The sequence below is a fragment of the Haliaeetus leucocephalus genome, unplaced genomic scaffold, assembly GCF_000737465.1.
Source record: "Haliaeetus leucocephalus isolate CR32 unplaced genomic scaffold, Haliaeetus_leucocephalus-4.0 Scaffold1, whole genome shotgun sequence".
Classification (NCBI taxonomy): domain Eukaryota; kingdom Metazoa; phylum Chordata; class Aves; order Accipitriformes; family Accipitridae; genus Haliaeetus; species Haliaeetus leucocephalus.
The window spans coordinates 22,983,408-23,006,537 of record NW_010972437.1 but is presented as its reverse complement, the minus strand read 5'-3'; the positions used below and the strand labels follow the sequence as shown (position 1 = coordinate 23,006,537).

General features: G+C 39.6%; 1 protein-coding gene across 1 annotated transcript in view; it reads left to right on the top strand.

Moving 5' to 3' along the window:
* Positions 1 to 23,130, top strand: part of ADCY5 (adenylate cyclase 5) — a 218,182-nt gene that overhangs the window by 119,737 nt on the left and 75,315 nt on the right. The window contains 2 exon segments of the mRNA XM_010568815.1: positions 9,145 to 9,294; positions 14,429 to 14,550. Coding sequence (XP_010567117.1) covers positions 9,145 to 9,294; positions 14,429 to 14,550 — 272 coding nt within the window.

The window sequence follows — 23,130 nt, the reverse complement described above, 5'->3', positions numbered from 1 at the left end:
GTGCTTGGTAAATTTTGTTTATTAAAAATATATGTTGGTATAGGGATGTTAATATGAATGAGCATAGCTTGTGGGCAAGCTGCCCCAGATTGATTTCAAACCCAGCAACAGAAGAAGAAAGGAGGTCTTCTTTAAATCAAAACTGAAATATCCAGCTGTATTCCATTCTTTCTCCAATTTTACATTTCTTCCCACACGAACAAACAAAACCAGCCTAACTCACCACCTCCCAAAAACACACATTCTAAATGCTTGGGAAATAACAATTTTTATATTTTACAGACCATATTTAGGGCACTCATTGCTGCCTGCTGAGCAACTGGAGAATGTTCTTTTTTCCCAGATAAATAAGACTTTCATGTAACTAGATAAATATTTTTGTTTTCCCAGTGACCTGGAGGTGATGCCTGTGCTTAAATGACTACGGAAGATAAGGGGTGATGCGCTGCCTGTATCTGAGTCCAGGGCTCCCAGAAATATTCCCAGAAACACTAAGGATCAGGATGCAGTGTGATGGCAGGGAAGCAGAGGGGTGTTGATCTTCATGATTTTGCTTATTTAGTGCGAATATTTTTTCTCATAGCCATTGAAAGCAACCACAGGTCTTGGGAATATACTTCTCTGTGAAGTGTGTTTGCTGGCAGCGCATCCTTTGCCAGGAGGATGGAGAGGGCAGGTAGTGGCAGCTGTGGAGGTGACTGTGAAGAACTGGGATCCTACAGGTTGGGCTGCAGAGTTCTCTTCTGCTGAGATCATGTAGGTAGTATGGCTGCCAGGCACAACCTGATCCAAACAAAAAAAAAATGCAGAAAAGCAAAGTAAACAAAATTCTGCTCTTCTCATGGGTCAAATCAGCATATGTATTTCCTTGTTGAGTTAGTTAGCATGTATTAAACGGAGTTTCATGTGTGTTTCAGTCTAGTGGACTAATTTTAAGAGGGCCTGATAGAAAACCTAAGCATTTGGCTTCCCTTCCTCACATCCTTTCCACCAGATAGGGAAGGAAATACGATATAAAGATGAATCAAGGACATTTCTTGACCTTTCTCCTCACTGATGGATCACAGCTTCCCTTAGCTTCAGAGGCATTGTGGAGAATCGCAAAAGCATAACCAGACTCTTCTTAATCCAACTTCTATTCAATTACAGTGTTTTCTATTAACACCTTTTAAATTAACACCTATTGTATCTTCTTACATGAACAGCTCCTCCCACCTTAGGAGTGCACGAGCAGGTGGGAGTGGCATAAAGACAACTCAAATATGCTTACAATCATTTGCAGAACAACTGATTTTGCTGGAGTATCAGAGCTTTGCTTAATTTTCTTAACTAAGGTCATTGTCTAAATTGCCTAAGCTATCATGCATCTGGGCAAATTTTGTACAGTTGTCAAAATTATCTTGACATACTTTCTGTGTGAAGATGTTTACCCAGTGACAGCTGTGAGTCATGCACAGAAAGACTAGGAGCTTTCATCCACTTTTGCGACCTCAAAGAGATGTACCTAGTGTTTGAAGTCCTTTTTGAAGAGCTTTTACTTCAAGAAGGTTGTATTTGGTTGCTGAAGTCTTTGACACATAGGTACCTCTATGGATCAGAAATAAACAGACTTTCAGGGGGATGAATTCACTCATGGTACAAATGCGTTTTCACTAGGGTCAGGTTAAGTGAGCTGGAGTGTTAAACATGCTCCGACTAACCCACTGCCCAGTATTGCTTGTGAGAGCTGTGGCAATCCCAGCCCTCCATTTCTAGCATGTTGTTCCTTCTGGAGGCTGCCACAGCAGATTTGAAATTGGCCAAACTTGCAGCTTGTGCTCAGCTCTCTGTGCTGAGGAGAGGCACCTGGCTGGTGTTCCATCTCTTAAGATAAGAAGCCATTGGAGTTGAAGGAGAGAGCCTGGTTGCAAAGACTTAAGAGGTGGTAATTTAAATAGTAAAGCAGGGGTTGAATCATTAACAGGGGAAGGGAAAGGGGAAATGTCCCTGTTTCAGCAGAAGAAGCCTTTCCATAAGTTGTTTCAGGGTCTCACTCTTGCATCCAAGGGCCACTGCATGTTTCCCCTTGAGTGGCGGCTTCCCACGTGGCTGCAATCTCCTGCTTAGCCATGGGCTGTCGGCTTGCCTCATCTGGTTCACCATCAAGGATCCTCACATGAAAACCAGTGCTGATTCGTAGCTCCTAAAGTATGTTAAGTGTGAAGATGCATAGAAACTTGGTTGCCACGGAGATTCAGTGAGGATGGACGACAGGACATGGCAATCTCCTTGTCTACTATTTTGTTGCTAGCAAAGGGCAGCACTTCCTCCCCACCAGGCTGTGCCACCATACAGAGGATGCTTAGCTGGGTTCGTGATAGAGTTCCAGGAAAATTTAGACACAGAAATACTTCTTTTAGCTGCTGTTACACCAAGATTAGGTCAGGACAGTCTATTCTCCTCTTCTTAACCTTATCATTTAGTAGCCAAAGAAAATAGGATCTCATGGAAATCCCAGCAGAAAAAATTGTTAATAAAACAGTGATAGGGAAGTAGAATTCATCAGTTTGATGTAGGAATGTTTTCTCTTAAGGAAAATACGTCTCTATTGGTAATGCTTTGTTCTTTAATAAAATCGGGATTTAAAGGTTTTAATTATAAAAAACCCCAAATCATAAATACTGTATTCTGTATGGCAATAAGAGGGAAAGAATGCATGGAAGGTTTGCAATTGCAACAAATGTAAATGAAATTTAAATGAATTAAAATGTTGTAGAATAAGGTGTGAGCCATTAAAATTAAGAAAGCACAATCAAACATTTTGATGCCTTCTGAAACAACTGGAAGAATTGAAAAATATAAAAATCTTAATTTTCTGCGCCGGGTGAGGGGGGTAGTGTATTATGTCTCTACCTGCAACCATGTATTTAAAAGGTAAACTTTAAAATCATTTTGTATTCTAAAGAAAGAACGAACTTAGGTGGGGCAAAATACTTGTTTGACTTTCCCATGGGAGAACAGAGCATCACATCTAAGAGATCAACATATACCTGGGCTGGGAGGTGAGGTGGTCACAGAAATACACAGAATGGATAGCTTCAGTGTAATGTTTTTATTGATTGTAATTCTTGAACAGAGACATTCACAAGTGGCATAAGGGTTCTTTTAGTGTTTTCAGCCAAAATACCACTGCTTTGCTCTCAGCAAGTAACTTTATGCTGAATACAGAATCTAGTTGAAAGATTAAAGTAGACAGCTTTTGCTCCTTGTAGGCTTCCCAAATAGAAGGAATATGCAAAAAAGTTTCAGAAGTATTTCTGCAAAGAAATTTTTTGTTCTCAACATCAAGTGAAGAGATTTGCTGCGTATCTGGAGCGTCACTCTCTAATAAATTCTGCTACTCTGGCATAGTTAAATTATACTATGACTTAGGGAAGCATTTAAACTTTCAGAGCTGGCTTCAGTGGCACTACTTGTGTGCATAAAGCACACTTAGAGAAGTCTTTGGAAGATAGTGGCTGTAACCAATTATCTGTTCAGCTCGAAATCCAAGTAAGTGGTTGCTGCACAGAGGCAGCAGACCAGAGAGGGAAGGCACCATATAGCAACTTCAGAAAATTTGTTCTTAGACTCTGGTGTATTGACGTAATCTTTTGTTGTTGCAGTTATTTCAAGTACTCAGTAGAAGTACTTGTCAGATTTAAAATAAAAAAAACTACTCCTAATTTCTTCACTAGTACTTACCCTGTTCTTTACTGGCCAAACACTGGGAGAAGACCATATGACTTTAACTGTTTAATTATCTTTCTAGCATAATCTAGAAGTTTTCACTATCTTAGAGCTCTACTAGTTGTAGCTCTGGGAAATGAAAGATGTTGTTGTATATACAGCGCAAGTACATGAGTAATTTGATCTTGGAGCCAGCTGATGTTGTCTTTCTTTTTAATTTTCATTATGCCTTTAGCTCCGTAGCTGCTCCAATTTTTTTTATTAGAAAGTAGTATATAAAGAGGCAATACAGGGTTAATTGCTGTTCAGGGAAAGTGTTTAAAGAACAGCACCAGGTATACCTTATAGCAACAACATTTTTTCATAATGTTTGTGCTTTTTATCTTTAGAATTTATCTGTACTTCCAATTCAGGATTGCACACATAGGTGCTGTAGAAATATCTTCGATAGCTAGAGCTTTTGTTCTTACATTGTTTCAGAGAAATATTAAATATTTTATAATATTTTTTCATGGTTAAGAAAAGGAACTCTCAAAGTAAAGCTAATTTCAGTGTCTGCCCCTGCCATTAATAGTTGGTCTGATTTGTCAATTCAGTATACAACCACTATGAAATATAGTCTAGGAACTCAGTTGTTATCTGCTTTTAACCTAGCTGTTAAAAGCACTGATAATTGATTTAACAAAAAATTTAGTATTGGGTGAGTATCATGAGAACTGGAAAGCAGAGGCAGAGCAGTGTCACACTCTGGAAAGAAGGGATATGTAGTTTTTTGTTTGCTCTAGATTGTTTTGCATGACTTTTTAATCTCCATGTATGTGCTTTCCTTCTCCCTGTGACAGTTTTACTGCCCCACAGTAAAAGCTTAAAATGTAGTTGTTTTCAAAATAGGACTTTATGAAAATATCAAAACAGTATTTTTTTTTAATTAAAAATAAATAGGAGAACAAAATACTGATTAATGGTGTGTTGGAAACTAACAGGGAATAGCCTAGTGCTGTGATCTCAGAAGAGAAATAATCCTGAGCCTCTGCAAGAGAAGTGGACCAATGCAGAGTAACTTGGCAAAAAACAGAAGCTGTGATTTTTATAATAAGCGGTGATATTCCAAGGAATACAGCCCGACTTCTCATGTCAGTAACCAGCCTTGTTTGCTCTGGCAGAGGTAGGGAACTATCAAAATTTATCTTGACACTATCCTTCCTAAGCATGTTGTTGTCGCTTAATTACATATTGAATAGCATCTGGTGTTTGAAGAATAATCAAATAGAAACACAGCAGGGAGAAGTGTGGCAATATTGGTGCGAGCTGATACTTTTTTCAGCTTGTGGTGATCTGGAGGCTCTCCCCTGGTCTCTTAGCCATCCCGGTTCTTCCTCAGACTGGCCTGAAACGCCCAAAACATCAATTTTGTAACAATAGTGTCAGGCCAAATTTAGTTCTCAATTTTGATTTTGTAACACCAGGTTTTCATAACTCCTAGAACATGTGGAACTAAACTGTTTCCATCTCTCTCTTTTTTTCCTTCAGTCACCAAGGGAAAAAGTATTGAAAACGGTTTCCTGCAAGGGATTCAACAAAAGGATTGTAGCGCTCTGTTTGTGCGGTGAAACCAAAGTGACTAGAAACCGTCTGGCCTGTTTTGTTTGAGATTGAGTGATCTGTTATTCCAGTGGAACTAAGAAGTCGCAGTGGTTTTTGAAAATCCCTCATAGTACATAGCTTTTTCTTTCATACTGAATTACCTTAAAAAACTCTGCCTCGGTAGCATCAGGGTAATAGCATTTGTCTGCCACACGCAGATGCTGTAAGAGTAAACGTCTTACTTTATGAAATACTCAAATATGGCAATACTGAAGACAGGTTTAATAGCTTATCTAGAGTTATATGTAAGTGAAATAGTCTTCTATAAACTATTATTTTCCAAAATCAAAAGGGTAGGAATCTTCTTAGTCTAAATCTCCAGCCAGGCAGGGGAAGGATATCAACTACAAAATAGACAATTATATTTTCCCATTGTCTTGAACAGCTCTTCAAGCACAGATTGTCTGAAATAGTTGCCATAATGTGTTTTTACTTCTCAGGCCATGGAGCTCAGGGAATCAGTTTTTTAATATCTACATCATCTCTTTCCTCCTGGGACTGAAGCTGGTTACCATAGCAAAATGGCAAGGAAACTGATAAGCAAGTAGTACCATTTGGCAAACAGGATATAAATTTATTTTATTAAAACAGAGAACTGTGAAAATAATTAATGAGATTAGAAAGTTCTTTTTTTTTTTGCTTTAATATATTTTAAAACACCTGTGAAGAAAATTGTGAACAGATATTGAACAAAATGCACTTGCTCACATAACAAGTGTTGCTGCAAATAGTAGGAGCTTCAGTTTTAAATCTCTGCAGATCTTTGATACTCTAACATTACAATGTAATTTCTCCCCTTATGTTTCAGGGTGTTGCAAAGATGCCATGCTGTGAATTAAATGAGTTTCTGCTTAACAGTATTTATGGGTGTCTGTCCCCTGCTACTTAAAAATTACATTGCAATATAGTTTTTAATCCTACTTGATGAAGCATGGTCATCTGAGTCTGTATTGTAAATTAGTCTGTGAAGTCCCTTGGGTTTGTGTAAAATGATCTCAGTGAGTGCTGAAAAGTTAAATTGCTTTGCGTTCCACAAACGTTATCAATAAAATGAAGTCTGATGATGTTTTTTATACTCCCCTTTGACAATGTTGGTGTCAATGCATAACATGAATCGCGTGCCTTGAATGGTACAGCTCGGCTGTTTAAGGCATTATCACAACAATGGTATCTTCACTAGGCGGACTTTCTGTTGGTACTGAGATATACCCAAAAAGAGCTTGTTTTCAGGACTGAGTTGTTCCTCTTTTCTGCTTGGTTAACTCCTGATATGTTGCCTGCCATCCAAACAACATGTCTTCTGTTCTTGGTGCAAGAGTTGAGTCACTGTTTTGGGGAGTTTGTTTTGGGTTTGCACTTTTGACTGTAAGTCAAATGAAGTCGCAGATTTTGGGGATTAAAAAATAAAACTGCATATTTCCTTAAAATCTTCTCTGCTCTCAGTTTTATCCATATCAGATATATGATGCGTGCTTATGCTATGTTATATGCCCCAACAAATTTTCCACTTACCATGCAACTGAATAGCTCCAACAGAGAGGATTTGGGAGTCTTGCTGTAATCTGGCCATGCAAAAGATGCTATTTAGTCTTAACTCCTTTGAGGCCATAGTAACTGTATTGAACTTGTAGAAGTGTTGTTCACAGGCTGTGAGTCATAATCAGTGCAGCTGTGGAGCAGAAATCAGGGTAACTCCTAGGAAAACTTTATTTCTACTCTCTTTTTAAGCTCTTTCTTCATTATAATAAGCACTGGTGGTGTTTTGGGGAAGGGGGGGGTTGTTCATCCTTAAAAATTATCATTATCCGCAAAAAATACCATCAAATGCCCATTGGATGCAGCACTGGGTTAGGGTAACTGGGCAGGATCTAGAGTGGAAGTTGGCTGGTGTCTGATCAGCTTGGGGGAGAGATGGAGGACCTTGGATCTGGCGGGATCCAGGCAGCCTTAGAAAGAGCTGAATGAGAATATAATTGTGAAGGAGATGTGTGAGTTTAGGATCAGGACTTATTTCATGTTCATGTGTATGACCTGCACCTTTGATACCCCTATGTCTGTCCAAAGTGTGGACTCTTTGGATAGACGGAGCAATCTGTAGGGGATGAGAATGGTTTCCTCCGTGGAAACCACTTACCTGCAAATACACGTAGCTGGCATTGATGATAATCACCAGTGGCTATCTATAACCTGCAGGTTATTGTACTGCAGTATGATGCATAAGTGTGGCAATTCATTGCGGTGACATAGCCCAAAATGCAGCACTCTGATGCAGGAGCTTGGGAAGTTGGAGTGTTGCCATCTACTGGCAGCCATCCACAGAGAGAAGTCCCTCAGCTGGCTGTAGCTTGAGATACTGCTTATTTTGAGCTGAAAGATGAGGTTTTTCCGCCTAAATCCTGTTTCAAGGCAGAGTTGTTAATAAAATAATTGTTGCTGTCCTTAGTGCATGGATGTAGTCAAACAGTTAGAGTAATCCCAGTGCAGTTTCTCGGAGAGGTGGTTACTCTTCGGGATGTGGGTCCATGTTTTGACACGGGGGTGGCTTCTCTCTCCTGCACAGTGACCAAGTTGGTTTGGGGAGTCCTGAGCACCCCTGTGAGCCCAGGGCTTGAGGGGTGCCCTGCACCCCTCCTGCCCTTCAGAGCCTGGCCTCGTATTTTCAGGGAATGGGCTGGTCTGGAAATTACCTTTTTTTATTCTGCAGTACAATAGTAATAAAGGTGAAGGGTATATTTGGACTCATTAGCGAAGAGACCAAAGATCCCTATTTTTAAGAATCTTGCAGGTCTGACAGTCTTTCCTCCTAGAAGAGATGAGAGGTGTTTCAAATAAGTCTGTCCTCAAAAGGGAATTCTAGTACAGCTTATGCAAAAAGTTCTCTCAAAAAGTTATACTGTCACTGACCTCTGTCAAGGGAAATATTTACATGGCACCATCAGAAGCAGTTTTGAACATTTTGCATGAACCAAATGCCACCAATGGAAATGGATTTGTTTTTTCCTTTTTATTAAAAAATAGTTGAGAAATAAAAGATTGCAACACTAGTTTTCAGCAAAAGTTATGTGACTGCTTCCTTGCAAAACACAACCCACATGGAAGCAGAAGAGTGATGTAGCTTTTCCTTTGTGCTTGTCCGGTCCAAATATGCTTCAGACTTAACAATTCTTTCTGTAGTCATCTTCACAGAAATGTAAAAACGTATTTTTTTGTATCTAGTAACATAAAATTTTTAGTTGGAACTAGATTTAAAAAATCTATTTCATGTGCTCTTAAACCTTGTGAATACCAACATTTTCCCTTCAGTATTTTAAGCACTATTTCAAAATAATGGTTTAATCTATCTTTGATATGTTTTCAAGCCAGATATGTAGGTACACAAACATGGAAATATTTGTGTTCCTCTGTCAGATCTGTCTGCATGAGTCTTAGCTGACTTTTAGCTGACAGAGCAATGATGCATTTTTAGATAGATTTTTGTCACAATAGTTCCAAGATACTGGATTACCAAAAGCAAGATTACAGACTTACCAGTGGAGTTGTATTTTTTACCAATGAAGTAATACACAGTGTTAAGAACATATATTTGAGGCCATATATGGAAGTTTTATATTTTAAAGTCTAGAGAGGCAAAATACACTGGAATTGAGAGCTTGAGGTTTAAGTGTGGCTTGGATTAAGGAGTCGTGGAAGGGGCTGGGTTCTGGCTGGTGCTTTGTTACTGATGGCAGGTTTCCAAAGTGTAACCAAGTGTTCTTCTCTTTTTTTTTCTTTTTTTTTTTTCTTTTGTTGCAGCTGGTCTCCAATGTTCTCATCTTCTCCTGTACAAACATTGTAGGCGTGTGTACCCACTACCCAGCAGAGGTGTCCCAAAGACAGGCTTTCCAGGAGACCAGGGAATGCATACAAGCCAGGCTGCATTCTCAAAGGGAAAACCAGCAGCAGGTAAGAGCAACAGTGGGAAATAAAAAATGAAATTGCTGAAGCAGAATTAGCAGGCAAACTGTTCCTGTAGGATGGGATTTGCAGGCCTCTTGCTTCTTGACTAATCCAAGCAATAATAGGCTGATGGTAGAGGGCAGGATTTTTCAAGGTTTGAAAGAAAGCTCAGGGGAGTATTTCTTCCCCAATACCCTGATGGACTTCTCCGCAGACATCAACAAATCCTGTAGTCTATGCTCTGTGGATTAAAATTACACAGTATGCAGAGTCTGCATAGTTTTTTTGCACCCATCATTGAAGCCATGTGTTGAATGCAGATGCACCACACAGGCTTCAGATGGACCCTCTTTGTAAGGTCAAAACATTGTGTGTTTGTCAGCAAAGCCACTGCCAACAGTTAGCTGTAAGGCAGGTTTCAGAAGTGAAAGGTAAAAATTGGTCCACAGAACATACTGTCCCTTGATGCCTCCAAAGAGGGTCCCCTTCCTGCCTTTCCCAAAGGTTCCTACCTGCTTGCACACCTCTATATACCTTTTAGGCCTCAAGTGAATTGTATTTGTTCAAAGAGTAAAACTGATCACCAACTTTGATGGTTTTTTGCTGCAAAAAGACCTGTTGCTGCTAGCATCCAGCCCAGTCGTCAAGGGTACCGAATGTATCTGGTCCCCTAATTCATTTGTGGGTTCTCTTGCAACGAATCTCTTATGTCCTCAGAATTAGATACAAAAGATCTTTTGGGGCAGCTTGACTATTCCCTTGCTAACACACATCTCTGCCCTGCAGTACATCTCGTAGCGGTCTGTCCAGTCCAATTTGAAATGAATCATGAAACGGGGCTTCCACTCTTCCCTTGGGAGATATGTCAGAGCTTGGTTGTGGGTTTGGGGGAGAGGTCAGGGGAATGAATCAACTGGAGTGTCTTTGCATCTCTGTGGCAACACAGCTTAATTTTCCCTCATGTCTCAGCCCATCTGCATCTATGGATTTGTCTTTTGGTAGTGTTTTGTGAGGTACTTCTGGCTGACATACTTGCTGTTTAACCCTTACTGTGAAATAATGTGTGCACGTACTTTATTTCGATAATATATGTATGAAAACGAGATTCACGCTTGAGGCTCCTTTTTCCTTTGTAGCAAATGTAGTCTCAGAAAGATGAAACGAGCATCTGCTCCTTCTTCCACACCTTGAAATGAAGGAAAGGATTGAGCCAAAAGAGTACCCCATTTTACTTCTTGGTTACAGCTCTGTCCTCTCTGCTGAGAGACTGCCTTAGCAGCATGGCTCACATGCTTGTGCTGTTCTGGATTTAGGAGCTTTTATGTCAGAAGTAGTTCATGAAAAAAGCCCTGACAAATGCTCTAGCTTTATGCTTTTTCTTTCTCCCCCTCCCCAGAGGAAAAAATATACCATACAGAGGAAAGCCGGGACATCAGAAAAACATGGGTCAAAGCCAGTCACTTAGAAGTACCCTCCAGTACCTCCAGCAGTAACTGTGGCTCCTGGCAGCTGGGGACTCCTAATAAGATTATTTGCTGCTACAGCCTGCACTGACATTGATCTCCAGGTTCAGTTCAGATGCATCCCTATGCATAATGCATTGAGATAATCTTGAGGTGACAGCAGACACAAATAAAGGCAGCTCAGCCTGTATCTGGGAGAGCCGGTCTCCAAACAGGGGTGGAGGGAAAGACAACTGCACAGCCCAACACTGTTATCATTGCTTGCCTGTTTCTGGAGATCTGATGGTGCTCCTGTGTGTTGTTCTCTATTAAAGGCAAGCATATTATCTCCGGCAAAGGAATATGTCTTTTCCTTTATTAAGCATCTACCAGCACGCAAAATTAGCAAGAAAGTAAATAAAAATCCAGAATGCCCAATGCAGAAGAGAGACTTCTTGTTTTGAGATCACCTAGGGCAGAGCCGTAACAGGAATCACTGTTGCTTGCCCAGAATAAAATACTCTTGGATGAAAAAACAGGTGTTCTCCACAATCCATAGTGAGCAAATACTTAGGATTTGAGTAAGAGATGCATTATTCAGACTACACAATTTTACTTCTAGCATTGCTTGTCTTTTGTCTCTGAAAAGTTGTTCACTCCTTCTCTTTTTCATCTCTGTATCACTTAACTTGTGGTGAAAAATAAGTGTTATTAAACCTGAGAGCAAAAGGATAGTCATAAGACATTAAATATTTTAGTGATTTGAGGTAGTCTTGGGAGAGTATGACATAAATAGGTAAGATTCCTATGTAGTACAGAGTCGTTGTAGGGATGTGTGTGCCCACTTATACATATATCTATGTGTATGTATGTAAACAGAGTAGATCTGTATTGTACTCTTTCATCTGTGCCTATTCTAGAGACTAGTGCTCCTTGGGATGCATTTGTTTAATGTATAATTCAGTGGAACTATACTTGCATCTTATTTTGAAGTGAGAATTATATATGAATTTGCTCTTGCTTTTTTTATCAGGTCAGAATGCTGCCTTGTTATACTTGTAAAACAGCAGTCCCAGTCATCTCACTGGTGCATTATAAGTGATTTTACAGTGAGGGCTGCAGTACTTTCTAGTCGTTATAGCAAAATTAAAATTGTACTCTAGTGGAGACTTTAATTTCTGTGCTCCATTTGAAATAAAACGTAAGGATTTTGTTGTTTTGAAGGTCTTTTAACATAGCTTGTGCTTTACAAAGGCACTTGTTACAGCTTCCTCCTGTTAGCTTCAGAGGTTGTTTTCAGTGATTGTGATGCTCCCAACAAACAGAATAAAGATAATGCCCAAGTCTGTAACATGGCTCAGCTTCCTAATTAGTTGCTGCATGAAGGGATGTTGTGCAACATGCACTTGTTTCACGCAATAAGCCTGTCTTATTCTGCAATTGGTGATAGTTCAGAGTGGTGTTAGTTCATCTCCTGGAGATCTCAGGGTGTCTTGAAAATATTGGTGATTTAATCTGGCAAGTGCCTATGGTGTCAGGAAGAGTAAGGGTGGAGGCTCTCAAGCAAAAGTTACCCAGAAATATACGTGAAAATCTCTTGGAGTGCTAGTAAGAGAAACTCGGTCCCCTGAATATGTCCCTATTTTGCAAGCAAGTAAAAAAAACCATGCCTCCACGCTCATGTGCCTACAGGGAATGTTCCAATCCTGTGGGTGCCCCTGAACCTCCCATTAAGCTCCGAGTTATTTAGAGGATGTGTAAAATCACATGTAAAATAGCAGCTTTCACACATTCAAGGATGCCTATTATAATATGCAAATGACAACAGCATATACACCAGTTACTCTGGTAAGCATATAAGTGTGTTGTGCTTTTGCGCTCAAGTAGTACACTAACAGCTGACAGAAGCCTGAGGACATGTGCATGATTCATGATCTTCTTAAAAAAAAAAGTGGATATGTAACTGTTAGCACCTGCAGTATGCTAGTGAAGGTGAGAGTACTTTAAGAAAACAAGTATCTTGTCAGGACTGCTGCAGTTTTGAGCAGAGGAGATAGAAATCCCTCCAACATGTCATCTTCTGTATTATTACTACCTCTTCAGAGACTGGAGGCAAGAATCAATCTCTTTAAGGTACACATTGAAGGGGAAAAAAATAGAAATACTGGGCAGTGCCGCAGACTGTAAAATGTCTCAGAGCATGCTGAGCACGTTTCCAGTGAATTCATCTTCCTGTTTTCCCCAAAGTTCCTCTCTCTCCTTAGAGGAAGAAATAAATGGGGAACTTTCAGTTAAAACTAGGAATTAGAAACGAGGAACATGCCTATAACTGTAGTACGGGCAAGAGGTTTGGTGACATAATCGGTACAGGATTGCTGACCCCTCTGAGTCAGGACTGCATTTAAGCCCTACTGTTCCCTGTGTCATTGAGAAGTAATGAGCTGTTAGATAAGGTTAGGGATCTTCGTTTACACCACACTGTGTTTCTGTCCTCAGGAAGGAAGGCCCTTTTCTTCCCTCTGCTCACTGCAGGTAAAGAAAAATAAAGACAAGAACGGCACAAGCATTTGGGGTTCTTTAGCTTTTCCAGAACACTGCCTGCAGGCTGGACCACAGTGGAGCTGATCCCAAAGGAGATGCTCCCCACCTTCTTCAGCCATAGCAAAAACTTCTTTTGACCTGCGAGGGGTGTGAATGGGAATAAAATGAAGGTCTCGGCAGAATTTCTCAGAACACCTGAGATACACAAATGCATCCCTGGGGCACATATTACCTGCAAATTTAAATCTATAGCTTCTGCATGAAATTGCCACCAAATTTAGAATAATAACAAGCACAGGCTTTTGTGTGAGTTTTTAGGAAAATTACCAGAAAGTCATCATTTTGTCATGAAACTAATTTTTGCCTAGCACGCAAAACTATATACAGAAGAGCTTAAAAAATAATGTTATTAAAGTCACACTAAAGCTATTATCAGTAAATAAAAGTGCCAAGTGAGGGTGGAGAGCCATGAATTGTTGATGACAGAGGTGGTTACTGAAAATACTCTTGTAGGTGAGTGGGTGGGTTTACAGGGCTTAATGCAATGGGGCACTAATAGTGGTTTTAAGTGTAGAAGTATAATAACGCATTGTATAGTTGGGCTAACTTTTCATGCTAGTTTTATCGGGGCATTCCTATTGACTTTTTAGCTGCTAAGAACAGGTTTGTGCCTGTTTGGGGAATGTGCTTAGATGATTAGATAGGAAAGGAAGGAATTTTAAATGGTGCCCAAGGGTGTTGGGATATCAGTCCTCTGGTGTTAAGTGAAGGAGGACTTCACGGTGGTGTGGAGAGGCTGTGTGGGAGGTCAGACAGTATCATTTGTCAGAGTCCTTCCAAGAATGGTGCACGGGCACTTTTTGAGTTGCATGGCTCCTTCCTTTGCAAGAACTGACAACCATGAATTACAAGCCCACTGCAGATGGGATGAAAAATTATAATTTTTCTTCTAAAATAATTGAATTCTTATTGTGATGTTGGGACAGAATTGCATATGACTTGTTAGGGGATCAGTTGCTGGGTTTATGGAAACCATTTCGCTTGGTTGTACTCATCTCTCACCAAACTGATGACTCATTTCTCCCCAGTAAGGAACAAAGTGTGTTTGTTAACTGGGCAGCAGGTGTTTTAATTGGTTCATCTGTCTGACTCCACAGGAGCGTCTCCTGCTCTCTGTACTTCCTCGACATGTTGCCATGGAGATGAAAGCTGACATTAATGCCAAACAGGAAGATATGATGTTTCATAAGATCTACATCCAGAAGCATGACAATGTCAGGTAAGAGCAGCAGCCCATCTCCCAGCTGCTGGGGAGGAGGGCCCCTCCCAGTGCTTGGCACTTAATACCCAAGGATGAAGATGACAGTGACACATAGTCCAAATAAGCGTAAAGACTCAAAAGTGTCATCAGTTGACTTTTGAAAGTTTGTTTATAGGACAGGAGGAGGATTGCCACATTCCTGCAACATCTTCCTTTGAGAAGAAACTTTGACTGCTCTCTTTCCTTAGGTTCTTTTTTTCCCCTTCCTTTCCTGGGGTGAGTCTCAGTGGTTTTGAGAAGGTGGTATATTTGGGTTTAGTTATTTTTTGACAGTTACAAGCACCCTTCTGATAAGCCATGATGGGATGCAAGTTAAAAATTGGCAACGCTTTCCATGGGGTGAATTGCAGAGCCCAGCTGAGGTTAAGATCACCTGGAGTGGTCTCTGCCAGTTTGGAATTACAGGGAGGGGGTCTGTTACTGACTGAGCTGTTGACAGCTCAGTCACCCAGACTCCTTGGTCTACCTGGATGAGCAGAAGAAATCGATATCCGATCTCTGACAAATCATGCAAAATCAAACCTAGTCCATGTTGCTGGGGTAGTCCAGCCCCATGAGTTTCTGAACATCACCAGATTCCCACTGTCCACTTCCCAGGGAAGAGGCAATAGAGTTGTACTTTAGTTGCTTGATATCTTTATGGGCTGAAGTTACAAAGTTAAATTTAACTTAATCTTGATTCATTTTACCTCTGCTGTTGTACCTGACGTCTCTGGGGATCACTTATGTCTCTGCTAAACCAGGTCCTGGAACTGTGTAACAGCTCTGTCAGTCTATAAACACTTCTGCTGAGACACGGGGACTGGGGACATAGAGTTTCCCTCCTTCCCCTGTCCATCTCCCCTCCCAACAGGAGGTTTTCCTGTAAACTGCTTGCATAGCCTTCTCTCTTGTGTAGCTTTAAGTATGTTGGTGAATTATATTTTCTGATACTTGGTGCTCAACAAATAGAGGTGGATTTCTTACATCTCTAATATACTGCACCCTGCATAATCTCCAATAGCTGATGCAGTGAAATTCGTACGAAATTCTAAAACATTTGAAGCCATTTCCTTAGCACTGAGGGTAGCAGGGAGAGGTAATGTACAAGCAGAAATTGGGAGGAGGTTGATCACTGTTGAATGTAGAATCTGATATAAAACTTACTGAAATCAGGGCAAGTCTGTGTGCTGGCTTGGATGGACTTCAGTTCAGCGCTTCATATTTTTGGTTTGACTCATTAAACAGATAAAGATCCACTAGCAATACTGAAGAGAAAAACATTATCAGATATCAAAGACAATAATGGTTCAGTGATGAAAAATAAAGAATATACATATGGTGATGAAGGTGAGGGGAAGAGGCCATCTAGAGTGCTCTAAGCAGAGTGCTACAGTAGATTAGATTAGCTTTTGTGTCTTTACATTCATTTTTTCCTTAATGGCACTGAGCTTGTTCAAGAAGGTGTGTAAATTTCTTGTGATAGACGCCATTTGTGAATTTTCTTAATTGAGAAATTACTTTTTTCCAGTACTCAAAGGTCAGCTTGACATTCTAACTGAATGCAGTTCATTAGATATGCCATGAGACTGGTCAGTATGGTATTGTAGTTTTTCACATCAATTTCCATATGTCATTACTTGCAAGTTTGAAAGTTGTTCAGTACAGTCAAATCTTAGTAAAGTTGATTATCTCTTTAGGATGATACTTATTTGAAATTTTAACTATATCACTAAATAAACAAAAACTAAACAAACAATAATAAACTAAATTTACAAATGAACAATTTTAAAGGGAGAAGGGAATCTGACAGAACGATTATGATTGGAAAAAATAGCCCAAAGATAATGGCTGGTATGGAGACATGGAGATTGCAAAAGATACAACAAAAAATGATGCATGACCCAGACTATAGAAAGAGAAAACAGTTTGCTATGATTTTCAGTTATGGCTGTGAAGTAACGTGAAAGGTGAAACATGTATACAAAAATGGACGTATGCACCAATCAGTTCCTTGGACTGTCCTGATGGGTGGCTAACAGGAAGCTTGCAAACATTTAATTTTCACATCTTGCATATTTATTGAATAATATGAACATTTCTGTAATATATTATCTTCTGCAGCCTAAAAGTAATTTTAACTTTGTTCCTCATGATAATGAGTGTTTAGGAATCAAGCCCTTGCAGGTGCTGACTGTCTCCAGTGCAAAGGGAGGCTGAGGTCTCAAAAGATCTTGCAAGGGGAAACAACTTAAATGATATCTTCCTCAAAGTATGGACTCTGTTCTCTGTGCCTATGAGGTCCTAAATCAAAGCCTACTGAGATAATGGAAAAGGCTGGAAAAAAGAAGTAAGAAATAGGAATCAAATAGTATATGCACTGAGAGCAAATAGAAGGTAACTTAGGAACATCTCATCTTCATGTACTTCAGGGAAATGAATAACTAAGTACGAATATTGAAAAAAGGAAACATGATTTGGAACAAATGACTCATTTCACACTAGGAGTTCAGCATGGAGCCTTTGCTCTTGCCTGGGTGCACTGAAACCATCTCTAGTGGGATGACTGTGGATGATTTTGAAGCATTTACGTGCACACAGAAACACACTGGTGGTGGGGGATAGCGTCTCAATGAAGTGGATTAATGAGCTGGCTGAGTAAAAGCAAGCATGCTTTTTACTTTTCATGGGGAAATGCTCAAGGGGAGGCTTTTGTGATGAGAATGCTCCAAGCAGTTTTGTTTTGGTTTTGTCACTATTCAAAAATGTCATAAGATCTCAGTTTTTACGAGCTAAAGGTTATTGTGTCAAGGCAATTGAGAAGTATGTGAAGTCGGTGCAAGGGTGCTGTGCCCAGCCATTGAATCTGGCTTCCTGTTGATGATTTATGAGCAGGAGCATTTCCTCCGCAGTTCGTAGAAGTGGGAAGGTCCGTGTGTCTGCACAGAGGTGTGGGTTCCCTCTTCCATCAGCTGTATTCAGCGATTCTCTTTTCGCACTCTCCCAGATTAGTTAAAAAGTTAGATTATAAATGAAAGTATAAGGGATGGGAATTTTTATTAGCTATTGATTTAAAAGTTTGGTAGCCATCATAATGCCTGGAACCTGAGGTCTTCATTTTTACTGGATTTTTCAAGGTGAGGTTTCTCACCGATTTCCCAGTCAATGTGGAAATAATGAGCCGCACTGACACTCGAGGTTTCCATCCAGCCGGGCTTAACTTTGGCCCTTTGAACTCGGGAGGCACAGGAACACAGCCTCGTGCACTTAGCCTGGTTTGACATTTTGTGTGGGAGAATTGGTTTACTAAATTCTATTCCAGACAAGATTAAATATTTTAATTTTCAGGGATGATTTGGTCTGGGCTTTTGGGACCACCTCTATTTTTAATTAAAAAACAAACCCAAACCACTCTACCAGCAGAAAATGTTATTCTAAAATTATGTGAAGTTACTGGGGGGGAGGGTTTTCTGTTTTAAAATGAGGAGTCTTTAAATGACCAGTTCTGCTGAGATATGCTTAGTTTTACATACTAGGTTACATGCTTCTTTTTTTCTTTTTAAAAAGGCTACACACAGCTTTTTTTTTTTTTTTTAAGAAAAACAAAGTCAGTTTAAAACCTATGTAGAAAAGACATCTTCCTCAGGTGCCAGCAGTAGGTCTGTAAAAGGCAGCCACGATCCTTTAATAAGGGGCAGTTCTGCCATGGTATTTCTTACTGTGTTACACTTCTCTTAGAGGGTGGACTATTTCTCTGTTCGGGGAAAGATGATGTTTTTATGCAAAATACAGTGGTCTTTCTGACCTGAATGGGTAAAAGCAAATCTTTTTAGAGCCTTATCAGGACTTCCTGTGAATGAGTTCATAATCTCCTGCTTATTGTTATAGAAAGTAAAGTTCAGAGACTAATATATCCACAGTGAAAATATAATTTCCTGTCAATTTTTGGCAACAAAATTTGTTTCAGGATTATGTTGTTCTGAAGAATTTAGAGTGATGACGAAACTAAGATGAAGAGGTTTGGGGTTAATACACTCTTTTTTGATGCAAATGAACAGAACCTTTTAACAGAGAATGAAACTGTTTCCCATCCTGATGTGTTGAATGAGAATTAACTTTGACAAATCCAGAACCTCAGAGCATGATTTGACCTTTCCCACATATGTGTGTGTTAAATATAAAGTCTATTGTCAAATGCAATCAGGAAAGGAGTTCCCAAGACTATGCAAGTAATTTTGTGTAAACAACAAGGTGAATTATGTAACTAAATCGGTTCACGTTATCATGAATGAAATTATGTCTGATAGATAAACCCTAAAATACGCATAGATAATATTGTTTATCTATCATGCTTCCCAGGCAGAATTTTAAATGTTTTACATTACTATTGCTATTTATAGTATCTCACTGCAGTGATAATGGCTTTAATGTTATCTAGGTTTGGCCAAATATAGTAATCTCTGTGCTATAAAAGGAGGTTTGAAGTCCTCTGTGAAGGGATAAAGGTTGGCTTTGTCATTGAAATTCCTTTGATGAACTGTTTCAAGAAGCTTATTTTAGGGCTGACATCCAAGCGCGGTGAAAGTGACAGTTTCCTCTCTTCTCCCCTTCACATAATTCTTATGAATCATGTACTCAACAACATTAACCTGAGCTCAGAGTTTTTTAAACATCTTGACAACTTGAACTGAACCATTTGCAGAAATGAAACAGTCCATTTGCTTTCGCTTTGTAAACGAAAAACATTTTTAACTCATTTTCTAATTTAATTATGTTCTAATGCCAAAAATTCTCCCCTTAAAAATGACCAAATAGTTGCACTTTGGCCAAGTGTCAGGATATTCAGACCAGCCATGTCAACTTAACCTCTTCACCTTATAGGTGTTGTGATGCTTAATTACTTGTTTAAGAAGTGTGTTAAATTCCTAGATTGCAAGGTGCTTTGTAATTGTTTGCTATGAAATTTGTGAAAATTTCAACTAAGCAAACATCATTTGCCTTCCTCCTCCCACTGTCCTTGCATACAGGACATCTAGTCTTAATGTTTCTTGGTGTTAAAGAACTTAGCAATATAAATAGTAGTACAAAGCTGAGCTCTGATCACAGCTAGTAGAATTCCCGGCATACAGCTGTAACTGGACATATTAGTGCTGTGGCTCGCCAAAGCGATGTGCTGCTTAGTGGTATATTCTTGTTGGTGAGTATAGGCATGAGGCTGTTTTTTCTGGCTTGCTAACAGTGCCTTTTGAAATGCTAAATGGGTTTATGATGAGGCATATCCTACCGAGCCCAGGTCAGACAGTGGGTTGCCTTTGGACGTAGTTATGCCAATGGGCTGGTTTTGTTCAGGAGCTCATCCCAATTCAGGTTTCATGCTTTTTCATGAGAGGTTATTGAAGCTAAGCAGAAACCAGTTTAATTTTACCATCTTTAATAAATAAAACTACAGTATGGTGTGTATAAATTTCTAACAGTTCTTCCATGGATATTTCCAAAGGTTCCCCAAATTTGTCATCACAGCCAAAGTTTATGTAGCTTTAATTTCTATGGACAGCCTCATTGCCAGGAAAGGGCAGGAGCAGTAACTGCTTTTAATATTTGCTGTATAATCCATCTCCCTCCTTGTCTTCTCCCCTTTTTGGGGGGAGGCAGAATGACAAGTGATGGTTTATGTTTGAAGATGAGGAGGAGCAGCATTAAGCAGGAAGAAGCCCAAGAGCAGGTTTTATCCATGTCCTGCTTCCTGGTACTGCTCTCCCCACCAGTCCGTGAGCTTTGATCTCCTCCCAAAATGTGTTCATGGGTCGGTTTGTTGTTTCTCAGCATCAAGTCTTAGCAAGATCTCTTACCTCCTTTTCTTCGTTTGAGGCATATGCCCACAAGGAGTAGAAGGTTATTTTTGCAGGTAGGTGGGGGGAAGCTGTGTGGGTTTCATGTGGGTTCAGGGGCCCCCTGCATTTAATTGCCGTAACTTCTGATTGATGCTGTAGGTTGAGAAAAGTGAGTAGGAATCGATCAGCCTTCCCACGCCTTTCCCCAAATGACAGCAGTGAATTTTACCTACATGAGAACTCTTCTGTTTCCCTGTCAAGAGCCAGCTCCCGGGAACTTCACCTGTGTCTGCCTGGAGCGAACCTTGGCTTTTTAATTTTTTGATTTAATTTTTGATAAATTTTTAATTTAATGATTTCTTTTTTTAAGTTAGCATAAATTTTTAGGAAGTGTGGAAGTAGGTTTCCCCCACGGGTGAAGTTGAATTACTCTGCTCTTACTACCACTAATTGCTTAACTCTTCCTAGCCAATTTGTTGTTTTTAAGAGGAAAAATCAGTGCCTTTTGGAGAAAGGCATTCAAGCTAAAATCCATGTGTAAACGAATTGCTTATTTTGCAGCCTGGACTTGACATCAAAACTGTGCAGTAAGTCTGACCGTTAATATTAAACGGTGTGTTTCAACCCAGGATCACTTCCTCTTTTCAATACATGTGCGTCATGGTTCAGTCTTGAAAACTTTTAAGCCAAAGAATAGAGCAGGTTTATATATTTTATCAAATCTACCTCTGTGCACGTGCAGAGCACCCTTTAAAAAGAACAAATACATGCTAACTTGTTTAAGTATTCATCTGACTGTCTGCAGATCTTTCTTTTTGAACTGGAAATATATTGTGATCTTGGTCCCTATTGGGAACTCCTGGTGTCTTCAGGGGTATGAGAGAGCCTTGTACCCTCTGAAGAACAAAACAGAAAAATAACTGGCTGCAAGGTACCCCGCTGGATGCATTGCTTAAACACATGTGTTGTAATAAAGATAACATCCCAAAAGTGCAGCGTGCCAGGTGATTGCAGATCTGCAGCCACCAGCAAGCCATCAGCAATTAGGAAGGGCCTGTGATGTATAATTCACACCCTGCTATTCTGAGTTTACACAAGGGTCTGTGAAGTTCACAGGGTGATGGATTGAAGAGTGTTAGATGTTTTAATGATGAAATACTGTGAATAGTAATTTGGAGAAAATAATGAAGGTGCCTTAAGAAGTTTACAGAGCAGTATTTTAACTCACGAAGGTTATTTGGATTCCCTTTTTTCTTCAATAGTACTAAAAAGAAATGAAATTTTTTTAAAAATGTAAGTTGGACTGCTGATTGGCCTGGTAGTAAAAACAAATGTATCAAACTTACAGTAAAAAAATGAATCAAGTTATGTTTATTAAACTAGTCCACCCCCACTCTTCTCTATTGTGAAGTAACCTTAAAGAAAAATTGAGTCTTCTCTAACCAAAACTTTACTTTTGTGAAGACTTGCTTTCCTCTTGTAAAGACTTGGTTAAATTTTGGTTAACGAACTACTTTGTTATGTAATTAACATGCAAAGTGGTTTTAAGAACATTGAGTTTATATAACACTTGAAGAGGTTCTTGTTAAAATCATCCTACCTTTTTGCTTCCTCCTTAGACTATAATGACTGAAAAGCAAAAATCAGTTCAACTTCTTATTCTGTAAGGTACTCAACTTTGCAGAACTATTTAAAGCCCTCTTACAGAAGCTGTAAAACAGAGGCACAGTTTTGGATGGGGATGGATTAACTTCTCTTGTCTTACACTATGTTTATATCCATCAACAATTGTTGCTAATTTGTGCATCTGTTCTTACTGGTTTATATAAATATTTTGACACTGGATAAATGATGAAGATGAGACAAAAGCTGAAACCAATTAGTGGAGAAAACTTCTCAAGTGGTCTGGTATCCTGTGACTCAAGTTAGCGCACTGCTAACGTGAGTCTACGTTGTGCGCTAACTGAAAGTCATAGTATATTTTTTGAACTTCCTCTTTTTTATTAATTTTGCGTGTTACTAAGTGGTTAAAAAGTTACGGAGAGGCTGGTACTGACTGTGCAGACTGCATAATTCCGTAAATGGTGTTTCTGTAAGAAACCAGGCTAACAACAGGTCACTTCAGAAACAGAGTTAACAGAAATAAGAAGCAACAGAGGACTGCACAAAACAGAAAAGGAGGCCAAAGGCCAAAGAGATAAAATGAATTTCAGCACACACACACCCCCCCCCCCCCGCATTGGCAGGGCACTGGTCTTGTGGAATGATAGAGGTGCTCTTTTTAGAAAATTGAGATTTTTCTGTGTCCATTTCTGTTTCTGTTACAAAGGCCTAGAATGATGCACACAGTTTTAAATGGTGGGAATAAGGATTTGTAAGACCATGTAGGTTCTGAGGACTTGGAAGTTTGCAGGTAGTTTTCAGAAATTGGAAAGAATTGTATGTGTGATAAGCTTTCAAAAACAAACAACATACAGGAATATAGGTATTATCTTCCCTGATACCATGACCAGCAGGGATCTTTGTCTGTGGTTGCTGTATGTGTATTTGGCAAACATCTGAGGCTCTCAAAGGCACTGGGAAATTCTAAGGATGTTCTGGACCAGTAACCATGTCCCTGTTTGAGCCAAACTCCTACATGAATCCCTTAAATATATAGGAGGATGATCAGGATTTGAAATCAGCCCCCTCAATTCCAGTTCTGTAGAGTTGACCCCAAGCCCAAAAA